The sequence below is a fragment of the Haliaeetus leucocephalus genome, unplaced genomic scaffold, assembly GCF_000737465.1.
Source record: "Haliaeetus leucocephalus isolate CR32 unplaced genomic scaffold, Haliaeetus_leucocephalus-4.0 Scaffold840, whole genome shotgun sequence".
In the NCBI taxonomy this organism is placed as follows: domain Eukaryota; kingdom Metazoa; phylum Chordata; class Aves; order Accipitriformes; family Accipitridae; genus Haliaeetus; species Haliaeetus leucocephalus.
In genome coordinates this window covers 243,273-263,667 of record NW_010973276.1, presented here as the reverse complement: position 1 = coordinate 263,667, position 20,395 = coordinate 243,273, and the positions used below count along the sequence as shown (strand labels likewise).

General features: G+C 38.6%; 1 protein-coding gene across 2 annotated transcripts in view; it reads right to left on the bottom strand.

Annotated features, from left to right (window-relative positions):
* The window catches only part of CHEK2 (checkpoint kinase 2), a 20,513-nt gene continuing 118 nt past the window's right edge, over positions 1 to 20,395 (bottom strand). The window contains exons 2-15 of one of the 2 annotated variants that reach the window (XM_010582038.1): positions 18,895 to 19,149; positions 18,229 to 18,353; positions 17,799 to 17,946; positions 16,947 to 17,037; positions 15,875 to 15,983; positions 14,033 to 14,086; positions 13,180 to 13,241; positions 12,578 to 12,677; positions 10,912 to 10,998; positions 9,973 to 10,136; positions 9,636 to 9,751; positions 8,180 to 8,265; positions 827 to 907; positions 1 to 228 (exon numbers count right to left, since the gene is read on the bottom strand). In XM_010582038.1, the coding sequence (XP_010580340.1) occupies positions 136 to 228; positions 827 to 907; positions 8,180 to 8,265; positions 9,636 to 9,751; positions 9,973 to 10,136; positions 10,912 to 10,998; positions 12,578 to 12,677; positions 13,180 to 13,241; positions 14,033 to 14,086; positions 15,875 to 15,983; positions 16,947 to 17,037; positions 17,799 to 17,946; positions 18,229 to 18,353; positions 18,895 to 19,144 (1,566 nt within the window). In that variant the 5' untranslated portion in view covers positions 19,145 to 19,149 and the 3' untranslated portion in view covers positions 1 to 135. Of the gene's footprint in view, positions 229 to 826; positions 908 to 4,534; positions 4,589 to 8,179; positions 8,266 to 9,635; positions 9,752 to 9,972; positions 10,137 to 10,911; positions 10,999 to 12,577; positions 12,678 to 13,179; positions 13,242 to 14,032; positions 14,087 to 15,874; positions 15,984 to 16,946; positions 17,038 to 17,798; positions 17,947 to 18,228; positions 18,354 to 18,894; positions 19,150 to 20,395 lie in introns of those variants that run through there. The other variant, XM_010582039.1, reaches the window with a different exon arrangement.

Sequence of the window (20,395 nt, the reverse complement as noted above, 5' to 3'; positions counted from 1 at the left end):
ACTTCAGTCTTACAAAGTTATTTTTATTTAGCAATTGCATCTTCAACAGTTATTCCATTATTAAGATTTTTCTTAAATAAAAATTCTGCTTTCCATAAAAAAGCTATAATTAACACAAGTCACTTGCTCTTTTTTTCACCTCATTTTCTGAAATGATGTAGAAGGAACAGCATGCTTAGAAGAGCCAGATTCTTCCTCACTTTCATGGAGACGCTTTCTTGTGGTTGGCTAAAAGAAAGATACAGCAGGATGGCTACATGAAATCACGTAAGACAGAGCCTAACTGTTTTGCTTCCTACAGAATTACAGATGTTGGATAAAGTCTCCTTTCTGGGACCAAAAAAGCAGCATGACTAATAAATGTTTCCCTACCAAGATCTATCTAATGATAGATCCTTCTCGTGTAAGACACTGCCCCAGCTTTATCTTCCACTACTCTTTAGAATTCTCCTAATTAGCATCTGGTAATGAATGTCACAATACCATTCTAAACTTTCACTAACATGAGAAATTGCCCTGAATACTAAACATTCATGACTTGAATCCATCAAAACATACATGTTCAACAATTTAATTTTAAATATATGAATAATCCTTTAAAGTCTCGGAGACTATTTCTATACATTTAAACACAGTGTCTTGCCAAAGCACAAAAGTCCATTGCTTCTATTCAGAAAGCAGAGATAATTAGCAGACTGCTACCTACAGCCAAAATGAACATTTCTCTTAGTTCTCAAAATTAATTTATTTTCTTATTATGGATTACTTTGAAATCTAGTTTCTCTATGCATCAAGTATTAATCTTCAAATAATCTGTTACACATACCATTTTTGATGTTTGTGGTGGATTCATACTGGCACGTGTCTGAGCAAGTAGCTGTTGAAATGTACTCTTCATATCCTCATCCTGTGAAAAAAAGCAGTAACTCTAGGTAGTATATGGAGTATTTAGGAGAAAAGCCTACATTTTGGCTAATGTAATAGATCAGCAATTAAAGAATTAATGAATAAAGGAGAAAAGAAGGTTTGCCCACTTCTCCCCCCTTCCTAATATGGCTTCACCAAGGGCAAGTCCTGCCTGACCAACCTAGTGGCCTTCTGTGATGGAGTGACTATATCAGTGGACAAGGTAAGAGCTACGGATGTCATCTATCTGGACTTCTGTAAGGTCTTTGACATGGTCCCCCACAACATCCTTCTCTCTAAATTAGATATGGATTAGATGGATGGACTATTCGATGGATAAGGAACTGGCTGGATGGTGACATCCAGAGAAGAGTGGTCAATGGCTCAATGTCTGGTGACAAGTGGTCTCCCTCAGGGGTCCGTATTGGGACCAGTACTGTTTAATATCTTCATCAATGACAGACAGTGGGATCGAGGGCACCCTCAGCAATTTTGCAGGTGACACCCAGCTGAGTGGTGCAGCTGACATGCCTGAGGGACAGGATGCCATTCAGAGGGACCTGGACAAGCTCAAGAAGTGGGCCCAGGTGAACTTCACAAGGCCAAGTGCAAGGTCCTGCACCTGGGTCAGGGCAACCCCCAGTATCAATACAGGCTGGGGGATGAAGGGATTGAGAGCAGCCCTGCAGAGAAGGACTTGGGGGTACTGGTGGATGGAAAGCTGGACAAGAGCCGGCAATGGGCGCTCACAGTCCAGAAAGCCAACCGTATCCTGAGCTGCATCACCAGCAGTGTGGCCAGCAGGTCAAGGGAGGGCATTCTGCCCCTCTACTCCACTCTGGTGAGACCCCACCTGGAGTACTGCATCCAGCTCTGGAGTCCTCAGCACAGGAACGACACGGACCTATTGGAACAGGTCCAGAGGAGGGCCAGAAAAATGATCAGAGGGATGGAACACCTCTCCTATGAGGAAAGGCTGAGCAAGTTGGGGTTGTTCAGCCTGGAGAAGAGAAGGCTCTGGGGAGACCTTATTGTGGCCTTTCAATACTTAAAGGGGGCTTAAAAGAAAGATGGGGTAGACTTTTTAACAGGGCCTGTAGCGATAGAAGAAGGGGTGATGGTTTTAAACTAAAAGAGGGTAGATTCAGACTAGATATAAGGAAGAAATTTTTTACCATGAGGGTGGTGAGACACTGGAACAGGTTGCCCAGAGAGGTGGTAGATGCCCCATCCCTGGAAATGTTCAAGGCCAGGTTGGATGGGGCTCTGAGCAACCTGATCTAGTTGAAGATGTCCCTGCTTATTGCAGGGGGGTTGGACTAGATGACCTTTAAAGGTCCCTTCGAAGCCAAACCATTCTATGATTGTATGATTCTGATGTGCCCCACAGTAGAATTTTGAGCAGGTGTTTTACATACAGTGCTGGTAAGAAAAAATACTTTTGTTTCATTCTACAAACAGTTTCCCCTCAGTAACTACTTCGCTAATACTAGTCAAGCTAAACTGAACTTGCAGTATCATTCAACAAAGTACAACAACATTGAAAGAACATACAGGCTAGGAGTTTGTGCAGGTAATTAATTAGTCAGCCTTATCAGAAGAGGCCTCATCAGGACTTGGGGCCTGCTTTCACCAAAACAGAGTTAATTGCTCTTGGAAAAACAAGTATGTTCCTTATAGTCTTACATTCTGTTTTCATAATTACTTCCCTTTCTAACAGCATATTTTCATTTCCACTAGCTCAGCTTCATCAGTATCCCAAATTTGGGTAGTTTTCATTACCACCCCTGCCCCCCAAAAGCAAAGCTGTTGTACGCAGTGGGTAGAGAAGAACCAGCTAATACACCCATACCCTAAAACAAAACAAACAAAAAAACCCAAACCCACACACCAAACTTTCAAACAAAATGTTATCTTAAAAAGCATCCCACAGTTATCCTTAACATAAGTAAGTCCACAGAACATATTAAAGGTTGTAAATTGAAACATTTGGAAAGCAAATACTCAGAATTTGGGCAAGCATTTCACTGAAGTGAAGTTTCCCTTTTGAAAACCCAAATTATTATCAACAAATATTTTAATATTCATAGAGCATTCATTTCTCTACAGAAGTTCACTGGATAGTACAGTTCATTCTCTATTTACCCGAAGTGATAAGCCAGAAGCTGCCATTAGTGGAGGGAAAGTGTCTGGGAGAGATGCAATGTGAAAGAAGTGGACTTATTAGTCTCAGTTGTGCATAAACAGGCCTGGCTGCAGAAGCATTATGAGGAGGGAAGGACAGCACACAGGAGGGAAGGGCAGCAGAGATCCTCTCTTAAGAGAAGCTAGTTTAGCAGAAAGTCAGGCATGTTTCAAGAGAAAAAGCTAGCATGTAATGTCATTCACGTTCAGCTGCCAGTGACCAGGGTGCTCTTAGTATATGCTGGGCAACCTCAGGGAACAGGAAATCAGTGCAAACAAGACATTTAGTTGCCATAGCATACTCCGTTTTAAAAAGAAAATCTCATTCTCTAGTTTCAGCAATTTCTCCTGTAGGAATTTTATTAGAATGGGTTGCTATGGATTACCTGCAAGCCCTAAATCAGACTTCTAAATCTGAAATAAGGTCTTTAAACCTTTCCCAGGAATAAATGAAATAAGGTGCTCATAGTGATTTAATACAGATCATTTCCTTTGGCCGAGCTTTGAACAGTGACTGTGTGATCACCAGCTCAACAACTGATCTAGAACCAAAACCAGACATTTATTCTAAACAACTAACTGCAGCTAACAGGTTGTATAATTTTGTTCCATTATTACAGCAAAGATTGGGAAACTCAAAAGAGAAGCGAATGGGACACTCACTGCTAGAGAAAATAAAAAATAAGGATCATTGAGCTCCTAAGGATTTCAAATGTTTTAACTGTTTTTTGGGGGTAAAGGCAAGGGAAGGGGTTCTTCTTCTAAGCTATGGAGTACTGCAGTATCTCCTTTTTTGGTTTAAACATGTTCTTAAGTGCTACAAAAAGGCTTTGATGTGAACATCCAGTTTATTTTATATAGAATTGGGACTTGTCTTTCTTTTCCAGTGTCACCTGTTTTGACTGTGGCTCCATTTGAGTTGATGGGTAAGATAAGTATTTTTCCATTTATATAACAAATATCTGAGTTTTTCTTCAGCATGCAACCAAACTAATCTTGTCCCATTCAGAAGATCCCAGTGAAGTTTTCAGAGGCAGAAACAGCAATTAATTGTTTATATGCCTTTGAAAAATGTTTTATTAAGTACCTGGTAAATACAGGTAAGACATCTCCACTTAGATTTAAACAGCCCACTAAGTTTTAAAGTTTTAGATTTAAGCAAAGAACGGAGTAAACAGCACAGGTATTTAAAACACTAGTTTGAAAGCACCACTGGTTTAAATAAAGCTGGAGAAATTAAGTTTTTTTGGAGAACATGCTTACTTTTCACATCTGAAAAATTCCCTAGTGGACCCAAAATCATTAGAGAGGGCTAACAGGCATTAGCTGTATGCATAAAGTATGCGTCTGTTGTTTTTTTTCCATACTAACTTTTAAAGACAATACTTACAGACAACACAAGAGGGAGTGGGAGCCAGTAACTCCTTCTCACTACTCACAGTAACAGGACTCAAGGAGCTCTTTTGGTGGTAGTATTCAACGTGTGTGATATCTAAAACTGAACATATTGGATGTTGGCCTTCCAAGCAGGCAGTGGACATCACCTATAAACGACTGATACTCTTAGTAACAGCCCATGAAGGGAAACAGTTTAAAGAATGGCATCTGAATGCTAGATGACATTTGGATTTGCAGGTATAATGTTTTCTGAAACTTTTTGTCCTGCCTTCGAAATTAAACATAACCGTAAGAGGTGTCCGTAAAGGGAATATATAATCTCAATGCTAACAAATTCAGTTTACATACTGAAATATCTCAAATTCTTAGCTTGTCTAAATCACTGTCATATATTTCCCCTTTCCCATTACGTATACCAGCAATTCTTATAATCAGCGTAGCATGGCTTATCAGTAACATTTCCTGCTCAGAATTATAATCTAAATGTAAGAATCTACATCCGATTAAACTCACTGTAGAAGTTACACACAAACTACAGTAGTAAAAGCCAGGAATGCCAGGAAGAATTTTCTGATGCCCAGCAGTTTAATTAGGCCAAGCTAATGACTTAAAAAGTCATCCAAATGCATTTTCTGTCTCAGGAAGCTGCCAGCTGTTGAGCACTGAGTAATACTCCCTTGCTTCCACCCTGTTTCTTATGCTCTTTACCTAAGCATCTGAAACCAGACACAGTTCCCAGTGGGGGAATATGTATAGCATTATGCTCGGCATGAGTGAATAGAACCCATGGAGTGGCTCAGAGGTAGGCTGGGTGACTTTCTTCAGCCTCCTCAAGCAAAAATATCCAGGAAAGCCCACAAGGCTAGTGGTCACCTCTGGAGTGCCAAAATTAACAAAAGACTACCTCTCACAAACCTAACTAGACTGTAACAGGAGGCAGGGAAACCACCACCTCCTGCTCAGAGGGTTCCCAAACCAGTGACACTTATTCATACTCATGATAGTAAGAACACAGTAGTCCTGGACGCTTGCCAGAAACAAACTCTGCAGGATTCTGCACTGCCTGCCCACACAAACAAGATGAGGAACTGGGACTCTCTTACAATGCTCAAAGGAGGAGGTCCATCCTATCAGAACCACAATCAGACTTGGTCTCTAAAAAACACATCTTGATTCTCAGATGTGAAAGAGTTCTAAGAAGAGGTGACTCAGAAAGGATGCAGAAGCTGCTGGTTGTATTGAAAGAAGGTATTCAGCAGAATACTCCATGCTTTTTTTGTAGTCCTCTCTGCTGGAACTGAAAATTTGAAAGCACAGACTAGCTACAGATATAGACTGGGCTTTATTTTCTGAGAAAAAATTCCAGAGATCCAAGATTTTCCATTAAATTCAGAGCAGGTCATGGAGGCATACAAAGGCTGTTGAAGTAGGACCAGAGTATGGAGAGGAGCAGCTTAATACCAGTATCCTTCAACAAAAATAAAGACAGAGAAGCCTGTCAACCTCTGCTGTTGAGCTGGCACCACACCTTCCAGCAGAAGCCAACTGGTTGGTGGGAAAGAATTAGTGACAGAAAAGCTAGCATTAAATAGAGCAACAGACTTGCAACTTGCTGGATGGCATGGCACAGAAGTAGAAAGAACCGTACCTATCGCTTGTGCTCAACCACTAGTCTACAGTGTTGACCCAGGCAGATATTTACAAGCTCTACCTATTTCAAGTCTTCCCAAGCAGAGACCATGAGCAGCTCATTGGTGGTATTTACCATTAGGACCACTGAAGTCTGATTCTCTTAACATCAAAATCAGTTTCATCTTCCTCCCACAAAGAAAACACAGCTGTTTTGATGGAAAGGCCAGAGATGTCAGGGCTGCCAGAGTCCTGACACACTACTCAGCTAAATGCAATAGGCTGGAACAGGACCTAGTTTAGCTTGACAGAACTCTTCAGTACTCTACAATGCCTATAAAACACAATCCACAGTCAAACAACCTTGGGATAACCATAGAATAGTGAACACAAACTGTGAAAAACCTTCTTCCAGCTGGACAGGTGGATAAATTATAGAATCTGAGTCCTCCCTTACCTGAATACAGGTTACTGAAGATGCATCAGCCATGAGATATTGTGGATTTAGTCTGAGAATTACCTTATTTGGCAAGGACCCAAACTGCTTTGAGCCACATTTATTATATGATGATGTAATAAAGATCACGAGACAAAGAGAACAAAAAGCTCTGCTATACAAGTTCTTACGGCTGTTGCCAAGGGTCCTGACACAGCAATAAGACACGTTCTAGCATGGGTCAGGCTGCATCAGGAGGTAATCAAATTGGTCAAGGCTGAGAAATGCCGTCAGCCTATGCAGACAGAGTATACAAAATCATGTGAGCTGCAGTGCTTTTACATAATTAAGCCACATAGACAATGCATTATCCAGGTAATAAAGAGAAAAGGCAACAGATGTAAAACTAAGGATAGGGTGGCCACTTTGGAGAAAAGAAGAAGAAGTTACTGATTCCTTTTTCTCTCTGGCAGAAGTGTATGTGTGATGTGGCAAGGTAAAACCTACATATGGAGACCTCATGACAAGGTGGAAGGCAAAGGAGAAGTCAAATTAAAAGGGAAATCAAGCAAAGATGTGTTTAGGGTGGGAAAAGGCACTGAACAACATCAGGCAAGGCTACACAACTACAAATAGCAGCAACAACAGTTGAAAAGGACCACGGAACTGAAGGACCAAGAAAGTGTACCATGATGTAAAAGCAGCAATACAAAGGGGTAAGAACTAATGAAGGCTTTGCCAAGGACAGGGGCCAAGAAAATAAACACATTGAAAAACAGGGGGTCTAGTTGCCATTGCAAGAGGAAAAGACAAGGAGAACAGGAAAAGAAGAAAATCCATGTGCTACAGAGACAGCATTTGCTTGCTGGGAGAGCGAAGAAGCAACTCTGTTCTGTATGCTGCAAGAAAGAGAAGGCTCCATCCCACAAAGGTTTGACACACAACAAGGCGCTGCAAGATCATCATGCTTCCAACACAGAGACATGGAAGCAGTCTGTTCAAGATGGTCACTCTGGTTTACAGCTGTCCAATGGGAAAGTGGTGACTACAGTATCTGGGATAATGTCATCCTATAGGTTGGGATACGATGGCTCCTCTTCCTATGTGTCATTGACAATGCCAGTAAAACAAACAAATAATTACAAAACATATGGCCTTTTCTTTCTCTCTCCTCTTTCTGTAAGTAGGCAGCAGGATCCCTCTGGTCTTACAGCAGCCAGCAGAAATTGTATAGCCAGCTGGCAGGCAGGCAGCAGTGCATGCCCATTAGAAGCACCAAATGACAGTTGCTCTTCTGCTGCTACTGTCAGAGACAACCTATGGACAGGCAGACTTAAGCTCTGACTTAAGACAACAGTTGTTATTGCCATGAAGCTAAAGAATTGAAGCTCTCATTGCCCATCATTGTATCCCTCTTACAGTATTCTCCACAGAAGCAGGACCAGGCACGCATTACCCCTCTGGTGACCAGAGCAGTCAGTGTTCCCCTGCTTCCTTGGCAGAAGCAAATTACGCTGTATCAACAGTGTAGCATTCAGGCTATTGAACAGCCTTTGAATTTACATCAAGAAGTTATCCCCAGAACAACCCAGCTTTGCCGTACTTCAGTTAAGACTCAGTTCCCACCTGAAGCCAAGGATGTTCTAAGGCTTCCTCTGTTGTAAGACGTTTGCTTGGTTCCACTACTAACAGCTTCTTCACAAGATCCAGAGCTAAGATAATAAAAAGAGTTGGTTGGCATATGATCAATAAATCCTTTACCTGAAAATAAGTTCTGCAATACACATATGCCAAAGCTATGTGGAACAATGTGTCTTACAACACTTCAGAACAATGTCCAAAAATACTGGCTGGGCAGATCCCTTTTCTTTTTTTCTATGCATAGGGAGGGCTGCAGACTGTAACCATTTTTCCTTCACATGCACACGATTCAACACTTTCCAGTATACCAAAATTACCAGTAGATATACTGAGCATGTCCACAGTTAATGTTCTGAGCATGCACAGGAAGTTCAGCACTTTCCTAAAAGCTTCAGTATTACTGTGTACAAGCAAAGACAGCTTAATTTAGTTCCCTGGTTTATGGGGTCTTGGAAAGCAGATTATCCATCTGGGAAGATAGGAAATTAGAGACAAGACATACACATGTATGCTCAACATAATCACATAAACTTTATTTTCTTAGGAAACTGCTTAATAGACACTGTGAAAAATACAGCATTTATGTCATATTTTATGACTCCAAATCTCCCATAAAGGAATTTTGGCAAGATTTACTTTTCATTGTATCTGATTATTCTGTTAAACACACCATTAGGACTATGTACGACCTTAACATAATTTCCATTCTCACGTATGTCTGACTTACTTATTATTGGATAAGCTTCAAATAATTCAGGAAGGGGTTATATTTGGTAAGTTTATTAGAAAAAGAATGATCACATCATTTATTTGAAACTCCTCTGCACATACAAAGGAGTATCCAAGGCAAATACTACAATTATATTGTGCATATAAAATGTCCTGAAGAAGAAATGCATGCAGACAGTAACTATCATTTTAGTTTGCTATGCAAAAACTCAAATATTTTTGCAGACTACTTAGCTTAGAGTGGGCCAAACTTAATAGTTCATTCCACAATGCGGCTGATATTTTAAGCTCAAAGAATAGCACCATGAAATTACTTTTAACATTTTTTTTCTTGGAATTCTAACTCATATCGCTTAAGTTCCTGGCATTTTGGTTCAACACTTGAAGAATCTTGGAGCAAGGCAAAGTTTGTAGACCAGCTTGATAAAGTCAGAAGAAAAAGTGAAAAGAGGAAAAATAGACGTATGTGCCCACAAACTCTATACTTCTATAGTTAATAAAGCTAAATATTACTAAGAAATCTCTTCAGTGAAAATGTATCTGCTCTTTCTAATGCTTCAACTTTGAACTTAAAAAAACAAAAACATTAAGAGACTACTTTAAAAACTAAACATATCAGCATGCGATGTGCCATACAGCTGAAAGGAAGTTAAAGGGAGACAAAAAACTACAACAGTTAGATATTCTGCTGCCCGCTGTAATGGAGTCATACCTGTGTCCGATACATGCTTCCATTCTTTTGGAATGAATGTGTATTCTCCACGAGTGATTTGATCTTTCAGAGAGAGTTGAGTATTTTGCTCATTAAATGGTGGATATCCACACAAGCTATATAAAAGAAGAAAACAAGTTAAATAACACAGATTTTGTCATAGAAAATGAAACACTAAAATCGCTCATTTTAAAGCATCTGCTATCATAGCATCTTTTACATGTATAAAGTTCTAAAACACACTTTCACTTGCTAATAAAGATACTGAAGTTGTCAAGTCTCGAGCCATGTATGCCAATGACTGCCCAATGATGGTAGCATCTACACAGTATCTTACCATACAAAAAGAATAACTCCTAAACTCCAGCAGTCCACAGCTCGGCTGTATCCAGCAGTCCCAAGTGAATTTAGAACCTCAGGAGCAAGATACGTGGGAGTACCACATAATGTTTTCATAAGAGAAGTTTCTCCAAGAATCTTGGATTGTCCAAAATCTGTAATCTTGCATTTAAAAATGGTAACACCACATTACATATTAGGATTGATTGTACTAGAACATACCATATTGTCAACATACATCAGGAGGTAACATTAAGTTTCTTCCTTCCAAGTCAGTTCCAGTACATGACTATGAACAAAATTTACCCCAAACATTAACTATTCAGTAAACAACAACTGAGAACAGGAGAGGAGGAGTAAGGAGAAATATGACAGAGGATCACACTTTCCACTAGCAAAAAGTATTCTCAGATTTGGATGTAAATCGACAACCACAGAATAAAGGAATTGTAGCTTATTAGAAGAGATTACTTGAAAAATAAGCAGTTTAGCATGCAAATCTATTCAATGCTATATCGGGGGAGGGGGGGGGGGAACAAAAAAAAAAAAACACCCCCAGAAAAACCCCCAACCCTAACCCTGCCAAAAAAAACCCCAAACAACAACAAAAATACTCTGTCACCATACAGCCTGGATATTTGTGGAAATGTCTGTAATTCAAGAATTTAAATTTTATTGAAAAAAACCCAAAAATTTATCAACATTTGAAGTTGTGTACTCAATTAAGTGCTATACAATCACAACATTTCTCAGTTGTTCTTAGATAAGTGTATGGGCTGAAATATCCACAAAAGTAAAAGTAAAATTATGGAAAAAAAACTTACTATGGAATTAGTCATAGAATTTTTTTTTGCTATGTGTAACTAAATATTGAGAAGAATGGGAAGGAATACTCTCAAATTTCTAAATGAACGAGAAGAAATATAAGTTTCTTTACCTTTACAAGGCATGTCTCTTCAGAAGATGAAAGTAGTACGTTCTCTGGCTTTAGATCTCGGTGTATAATTCCATTGTCATGAAGATACTAGATATATACAGATACAAAAACCCCAAACGAAACAAAACAAACAAGCAAACAAAAAAAAAACCCAAAACCCAAACAAAAAAAACTTAGAAACCATCATGCTTCAAATGTCAAATCTCAATGCAAGCACAGTATGTAGACATGGCAAGATGTTCCATTCTTCCCGTTCACTGGGAAGCTATACTTCTTTCTTCATCTCAGTAAAAGCAACAGAACTAAGGAAGACCAAAGTTCTATTTTGCCTTTGTAGGAATTCTGGTTTTCCATCTCTCTCTCCTTTCTTTTAGCCATTATTATTGTATGATCATACCCTCTTAAATGCAAGTCCACATTTCAATTTGCAAAGACAGCTAAGTTCACCATGCCACAAGAGTCCTCGCACTGGTGAGTAATAGCAGACATTTAAAAAACACTTCAGTTGTCAAAGAGCTGGAGGCTGGAAAAGTGTTCAAAAACCTGGTGATAGAACTAGGAAAACTGAGTGAGGAAGAGATACGATATCAACGTCTGGTTAAATATACAAAGGATTTTGAAAAAAGTTACTTTCTTGAGGCAAGTATAGAATTGTTCCCTTATGCGTAGTTCTGAAGTCTACCTGCAAGTCTACTATCCAGTCTTCTACTGGCTCCAAATCTGAGAATAGACTTCTAGCTTCATTAGGAGAATGTTTGACAGCAAGCACGAATCAAAATTCAGTCATAAATGACTGATATATTAATATACAATGAAGTCTGTGTTAAAACTAGGAACAACATTGACTCTACCTAGTAGTACAAAATACGTACTAGAGATGTCTTCACATTTACGCTGAAGGGAAGCTTTTCTTTATTACATCTGAAGACATAGTATCATTATGAAGTCGAAGTTAATAACATCACTTTTATTATATGAGCGGCCATCCCAAAAGCGAGAATTGGGGAAAAATACAATAGCTTACTCATTAGTGAGGAAAATAATTCTAGGTTTATTATTTATTAATACCTACTACAGAACAACTATCATGTTGCTGGTTTTGGCAGTTGCAAGATACTAAAATTGAATGAAAAGAAAAAAGGAAAAGAACTGATCCGAAAGCATATTCAGGTCCAGACAATTAAGTTTGATGTAGAAAACAATCTTGCAGAAGTTATTAATGAAATACACTTACCATTTCATGAATTCAGAAGAAATTTATCTAAGGACTCAATATTCAGTATTTGAGATCTATTAAAGTAGTCTTAACCTGTTGTCTGCTGAACTGAAATTCTTATTCAGGAGTGCATAGTAAAGCATCTGATCACTCATCTTTTTGAAGGCTACCTCACTGATGACTCTTTGCCCACATACTACTAAAAGTCTCATATGATAATCCTGCCATCAATGAGCACAGCCTGTATTATTACTTTAGTCCCTGTTTTTAATAAGTAAGTGAATGTTCTTTGGCTGCACTGAGGTAAAGAATCTTGTTAAACCAACTTGTTACGAGTGCTGTGCTGATTGCTTGCACAGGTTTCAGATGTGACAAATGACAGAAAAATTAATCTGACTGACATTCATATGCATAACCGTATTTTTCTTGGTAGAATTCATGATTATGTACCTTTACAGCCAGCAGCATCTGATAAAAATACAACTTGCAGGTAGCTTCTTTCATCTTGATTGGCCTTGACACTCTGTCATACAATTCTCCTCCTTCCATCCTAAAACAAATGCAGGTAACAAGTCAATATATTACTTCCAAAAGATTCATCTCATTAGACAAGACTGAGACCAAAACATTTGGCTATTTTGGCTAGAGAGGAGGAATATATTTCTGAAAATGAGTGAGCAATGTCCTAAACGCAGCACACGCACTGCTGAATTAGGCCTGATCTACTGAGTCTTCACTGGAAGTTGTTAGATTTTTGATCAGCCTCCTCTTACAAGCTCAAAATCAAAAAAAGTAGCAGCAATCCACAACAGCAGCATAGTGGGCAACTATCCATGCATTAAGTTCCTTCAAAGCATAGAAGGATTACTCTCCTGGTTATCCTAGTTCCTAATTTTACAGAGGTTTCAGAGAACAGTGCAGGCCAGCAAAAGAAAAACAAAACAAACCAAACAAACAACCACCCCTCCACCCCTACTTCAGAACTATACATGTTCTTTGTGGCTGTGAAAAACATTTCATTTTATGCATTTACTTTCAAACAAGTTACTTACAGTTCCAAAACAATGTAGTAATCCTCTGCTTCAAAGAAGTTTTTGATCTTGATTAAGCAAGGCTAATAAAAAAGGGAACAGGAAGGGACACACACAAAAAAGTAGAATAATTTGTAAAAATTGACATCATCAACAGTTTATCATCCTAAAGTTCCTACTTCAGTATGACTTCAACCATGCCATTAAACTAACACTTAACACAACTGACTAGTGTCCCAGGCTTTGGCAAACACTTAATACTCAAGTCTGTTGTCTTCTCCCCTGTACCTCCACACACAAAACCATTCAATTCTTGCAGTGAATGCAGCTCAACAAGTATCCTTATATTTTCCAGTTGTGAGTTACCATACCCTTAATATTTTCTTTATATGCAACAGTACATTGGGAAGTGAGGGAAAGTTCATTAAGTTATGCAAGCTTAACAAAAGTAAAATAAATGCTGTTTGTGGGGCAGGGAGGTGGGGGGAGATGCAGGGGAAAGAAGAGATACAAATTCAAAAAATTGCTAGTGGAATCTAATCTTTATATTTGGTTATCTGGCAGTATTTACAAAAACATATATCAAGGACAGATTTCTACAACACTGGTTCAGGTTGAAACTTCTCCTGTGAAGTTTCTTCTCAAATTTACATCTGTTATTCCAGGTTTTAAAACCTCAAATCTGCAAAGACTTAGTATACTTAAAAGAAGAAAAAAAAGTGTTCAACAGACTTATTTACAAGAAAAATTATATGCATCCTTTAATGTATTTTCTAAACAGATACAATTGATCTGTAGTTACTACACTAAGGTCAGTGAACTAGAGAAGTACAGTAGGTAGCAAAAAGGAATAAAAACATACAGTAACACTCACATGATCTATTTTCTTCAAAATTTCAATTTCTGTATTGATATTAAAAGCTGGGTTCTATTAAAAGAATCAAATATCATATTGGGTAAGACAGTGCTGTTCTGGAATAAGATGCATCAGAAATAAAAGATAGTACCAGAAAAGCCATTGTTTCATGTCCCTTGCTACTTTAAGTGACCATAACATAGAATCTTTTTCCATAAACTTATCAGGTGCCTTCCTCACTATCTATAGCAAGATACTGTTTCAGGCGTGTCATTTCACTAATTTCCAAACTACACAAAAAAAATATCTTGGCAAGTATATATCGGTATTGTCCTTTAAACAGCTTTCCTCCCTCCAAGACGCTTTCCATATGGGCCAACCCTAAAATGAAATGCTACTTTCTCCTAGTCTTTATTTTGCAAGATAACATAAACAGATTCTTTTGATCCGTGGCCTAGGTTCAACTCTTGAAATCAACCCAGCAGGTTTTTTTTGCTCTTCTTCCAATCCAAATCAATCATCTTTGAACACACACGATCAAATCCACATACAACATTCCAGATGAAGTGCTGTTTTGTACAATGGCATTTCTTAATAATTATAATTCATAACAGCATTTCTTAATCTTTATTAGAAATGTTCCAAAATTGCATTTTGCAATTTTCTTTCAATCACATTGAGGTCACATATTCATCTGCAAATAACTATATCTACCTCCTCATCTGAACTAGGGAAAGTGTAGACTATAGCAGAAATTATCGCTGATCTTTAATTATACAATCTTGCACTATTAAACATTATCTAACTTCTATTACTCCAGCATACAAAAGTACCAGTTCTTCATACATGATACTGCAATCTTCTTTTCCATCAACAGAGACTTTGGGTCAGTGACAAAGAGTTGAATTAATATATTACCACTTTTTGTGCTACAATCTCTAAATGTAATAGTACAGAAGACTAGTCTCAAGACAAATTCTCAAAACTTCCACTAGTAACTAATTCCACTTCCACTGGAGCCTCCTGGCATCCTTTCCTCAGCCAGCTACCTTCCCACCTTAGAATTTTTGTCTTTACAAAAATATTTTCCACATCAAGTAGTAGTTTCCTATACAGTACCCAATGAAATACTTTGTCAGTTTGAACAGATTCTGTATATTCTGTCTGTGCTCTGATGTCCATTTTCTCAACAAAGAAATTAATAAGGTTAATCCAACTTGATTTAATTTTAGTTAAATCCACAGCAGCACAACTTACATAACTCCTTCCATGCACTTTTGCCTTTAACTGTACTTTTCTTCAAAGTTTATCCTATCCCCTTATATAAAATTAGAGTAATAGATATGAAGTTGCTTGGGTCTCTTTCTCATGTTGGAGTAAAGCCACTTGGCTTGTTCTTCTCCTTCAAATTCAGGCTTCTGCTGCAAGGCTAGACACATGAAAAGGCTTTCCCAAAAGGCTTCATATGATTTTATTAAAAAGTATTATGATGGAGAATATAACAAAATTAGCAGAGTTTGTAAATTTTTGGTCAGACTCCACTGGTTATGACATGACTATCTGATGCATTTTAGGAGATAAACCTCAAAAGACTCCCCATCATCCTTTGTATATACTACATTAACAAGCAGTCCTAAATTACGAACACAATGAAATGTGGTCAAAGAATAAAAGCAAGCATTTTCTGCAGAATTCTATAGATTTTGCAAGATCAAAAGGCATTTTGAAATTACATACAGAAGACATCAAGTGAGAAAATCCTCTTTAGTTGAAGAGAGCTGGGGAGTCAGAGAGGTTACCAAATATTCCAGGACCACTGCAAGATGGCCAAAAGACAGACAAACAAACAAAAATACTTACTGTCTCTCTAATACCACTTGCCATAAACTTCCGTTTATTGATTATCTTTACCGCAACTTTGTTACAAGTGCTCTTCTCAAATGCCAGTTTGACTTCTCCACAGGCACCACTAACACAAAAGCACAGCTATGTTAACGCTTACAAATACTTTTCAAAAATCTGTATAACAAGTACAGACAAATGAAATGAAAGCATTGGATTACACACAATTTGAGGCTGCTGCTTTCTAATTTTCTGAATATGGCATGTTGTCAAAACTTTCTCAGAAAGCATTCAATAGTTAGGAAGTCTATTTAAATAGCAAGGGATGTCAAGGGCCACCACCAAACATGCAGGAATAAATATGTAGAGCGACTAATCTGTCTGTACAAAGGGTACCAGTGAATATCAAGGACAAGCTCTGTCAGCATTTCCACCACACAAATTCATTTAAGAGAAGAGAAGCTAGTGAAGAGTTCTTTCAACACCAGACTGCACAAATCTGAAGAACAGGCAAGACAATACTTATATTTTTACTAAGTAGCAATTATATTACAGAAAGAAATCCTTGTAATTTGCACTCAGATTTGTTTCCACTTAACCATTCTCCTCCAAATTCTTCACTGACCATCTTTTTCCAAAAGATAAAAATATAGCCTCCACTTGAGATAGCCTCTCTCCTTTTTCCTGAAAACAGTTCCTTCCCCTTCTGTCTGAAGGCCTCAACAGTGATGTTGTAGAAAGCTATATTCTGACATAAAGCTCTTCCTTCTACTTCCAATAACTGAGTATATTAATATACAGGATTTAAAAACTTGTTAAGAATCTACAGACTTTGTTCTTTTCTAGAGAAAAAAAACTGGGTTTCACAATTAAGGGTAGGTTACAAAACCCAAGCCAATTATAGGAATAAAGTCAAAATTCCTGTTTAGGCTGTTGTAAAGAACAGGTTTACATAGGTGTTATTAATTTTTTTTTTTTATTTTTTTTTTTTTAAACAGCAGCTCAGTTAGCACTGGTAATAATTCAAGCACAAGGTACTGAAAACAGTTACAAAACTAATGCTTAATACTGCAGAAAGAAGGATGCTTACCTTCCCAAAGTCTTTGACATGATATATTTCTCTCTGAATTCTCTAGGAAACACCAACTGATCATCCACCATAAGATCAGAAAATACAAACACTAGGAAGATGAGTGGAGATCATTTTCCTGTTATTAACTTTAAAATTTTGTTACAACAAACAACTATGCTTCGTGAGCTTTTATAGTCAACAATATAACTAAGAAAACGCTGCCTGCTAGAAGAAAAACATAAATATCTAAAAAAGTTAATTGATGCTGTCAATGACATCAGCTATGGGTTAGCAAGGTGATCTTACTAAAGCTGACATCTTTGGTACTAACTTCACAATAGTGCTTGATCAATTAACACTACATTTAAGGACAAAATAGGCAAGAATTTCTATGTCACAGCAGGGAACAAAGAGAACTGACAATCAGGAAGACAGCATCTTAGTGGAAGGGCAAAGACAAAGAAATAAACCTCCAATGCTGCTAATTTTAAAGAGGGTTTTTTAATTATTATGCAGCATCTGTTAAGTACCTGGGGTTTTTTCAACTTCCCTTGAATAGTCCATTTGCCCTGTTCCCACCACCACATACACAGCTACTGAAGCACAGAAGTGTTTCAAAAATAGGAAAATGACTATAAAAGTTTCTACTCTAGTAAGGTGGTTCCTGATGCAGCTTCTTTTAAATATTCTTTTTTTCAGGTTTTTTTTTATATGGATAATTTTTATGCAAGTACTAAAACATCAATTCATAGCTGTATTTTAACAGCATTCATGAAGAAGCTCAGCTTGCAAGAAACATATTCAAATCACTGCAGAAACGACCCCTTGGTCAACACATGAAGAACCTACTTATGTTATAGTACATTTTACCCTTATTAGTCTGTATAGACAGTGCAATTTCAGAGTTGTGAGTCAGTGGAAGCCTCTTCCCTTTTCCAATGAGCTGTCTATTAACAAAAGTTCCATTTGCACTGTGGTCTTCAATGTAGGCAACATAGGAATTTTTTGGACCCATTTCCTCAAAGAGAAAAAAAAAATGGGAAAGATAACAGTAGGGAAAAAATTACTATGCTGTAAAGACATGACAGACTATAAAAATTTACTATCATTAGCTCAGAAAAATCGGATTACTCAGGTTATTTCATAAACCACGTTAATGGAGTATTGCAAAGAGTCTTGTTAAAGGATTCAACACTGAAGGTACTTAAACTGTGATCTCTTTAGGATCCACCTCTGCCAAAGTCAACCTTTTTCAATTATGCCAAGACAGAAAAAGACAGTCAACCTTTTCAGCACCTACCCTGAAAATTCGGAAATGCTTCTTGCTATAGTTTTGGTAGAAGCCAGTCTCAGACAGTCCTAGCTTAGAAAAACTATAATCACAGCTTTTGTCTCTTCCAAACCAGTATTCATCATTCACGCAGTCTGTAGAGGAGCAGGAGGTAAAGCAGAGAGAGAACACAAAATTGCAGGAAATTAACTGTGGCACTAAAGAATGATGCCAAATGGTAGTGAGCAGAATAACAAAGACAAGATTCTTCCTATATGATCAAGTTTATTTGTCTTGATTCAGACAAAGCGCCAAGCGCTATCAACATCTTGTACAGTATTTTAATAATTTTATCCTCTTCAGTAATAGTAGAGTTTTCAAGTTCACCTTCAGCGATGCAGAGACTCATATGATACACAAACAAAATAAATTATGAAATGGAAAAATGAAGCAAGCAACAAAGAATATGAATACCCCCAAATTCCTCTAAGTCCATGGAAGTTGTGTATCTCGGTACTTAGTATAAACACTGGGACGTAGTACGGAATAAAACATTATTGCAAAAGTTGCAAGATTGCACTTAAATTTGCATGTACTTAATTTGAAAATGAGAAGACACTGCTCTCTACCAAGCTGCTCAAAACTTTTCTGAGGTACTACAAATGAATCAAGAGGCTTCTTATAGTATACACATACCACAATTGCTGAAACCTTTTCCAAGTGCAAAGAGTCGACCCCAAGGCTGAGGAACAAGCTCTTCAGATTCCTGGTCCTCAGGGATCGACGGAAGTTCCTGAGTGGGAAGAGTGTCCAAAGAACTGAGGGTCCCAGAACTTGAGGAAGACTGACTAGTACTCTGCGACCCACTGGAAGAGGAACTGGTACCACTCTGTGACTGTTGGGCACCTTGAGACTGCTGTGCTTCACTTCCAGACTCTCGAGACATGTTGACTTCAAAGAGAACATTTAAAAAAACCCAATTACTACAGCAAAGTAAAATTTACAAACATTCACACACCGTACTATTAATGTCCAAGTCTGTTCTCAGCCTTTAAAGAAGTAAAACTTTCAACCAAAGTGTGCACATGTGGCTTATATGCAAATCCCTAAGAATTTTGCAAACGACGATGTTTTTCCTTTTAAAAAAGGATGTGGTGCTCCCTCTACTGTCTCTAAAACAACAGTTAAATCTTATTCCCAGAATTTTACTTGAGCTCTTCAGGGTTTATACTTTATTTCACAAACACACATGAAGCACTCTCTGACAAAGCATCCCCACACAAAGCAGTAACCATTGCAGCTCCCCAAACACAAAGGGAAAAACTGAAACAGGAAAAATAAGAACTATAAAGTTAAGTACCTTTTCTTGATGCTGAAAGCACCCAACTGATTTATCACACAGCAAGCCAAACTGGTGTTTTGGCCGAATATTCCTTTAATATAGGTTATAACTCACGAGTTGTCACCTATCTCTTCCACGCAGGTTCCGTATTTATGAAATAGCCACACCTATATGTAATGAATGTACAAAACTCTGCCAGACTCAAAGGTACACACCACACCCCTAGCAGCTGCTATCAGACAGCAGCAAGAAAAGGCAGCAAACGGCATCTACCTACCCTGTTAGGACAGGGGAATGACAGCGCTATCATGCCTTCCTCCCCACTGAAGAAAAACACAACCCACCGGCCAACTCATCTTTATAGCTGGCTTTCTCCAACAGCATTGGTGTTCATTGTGCCACGGGGCTACTGTAAGTCCATGAGCCTTCCCGGGGTCACTGCCATCCTTTGGGACCCCCTGCGCTCACCTGCCTGCCCGCTGTCTTGGCTTACCAGCGTATCTGGGGTTTTAAGCTGGTTGCCACCCAGCTCCACGTATAATCCAGTCTACTTTAAATCTCTTTACCAGTTTGCTACATTTCATTATCGGCCATAAAAACGTATTGGCACCCTAGTTACTTTCTGCGTCCCTTTTTTTACAGAGGTGTTCACAAACGCAGGCAAGGCCCGCAAACTCCCACAGGCGCAGCCCCCACAGCGCGGGGTCCGTCAGGCGGAGAGAGAGCAGGCAGGGAGGAGAGGGCAAGGCAGGGCCGCCGGCCGAGGGACGCCAGGCAGCAGGGCCGGGCCGGGCCGGGCCGGAGGGGACGGACCTCGCAAAAACCAGCGCCCGTTTCAGCGGGAGCGGCGCCCGG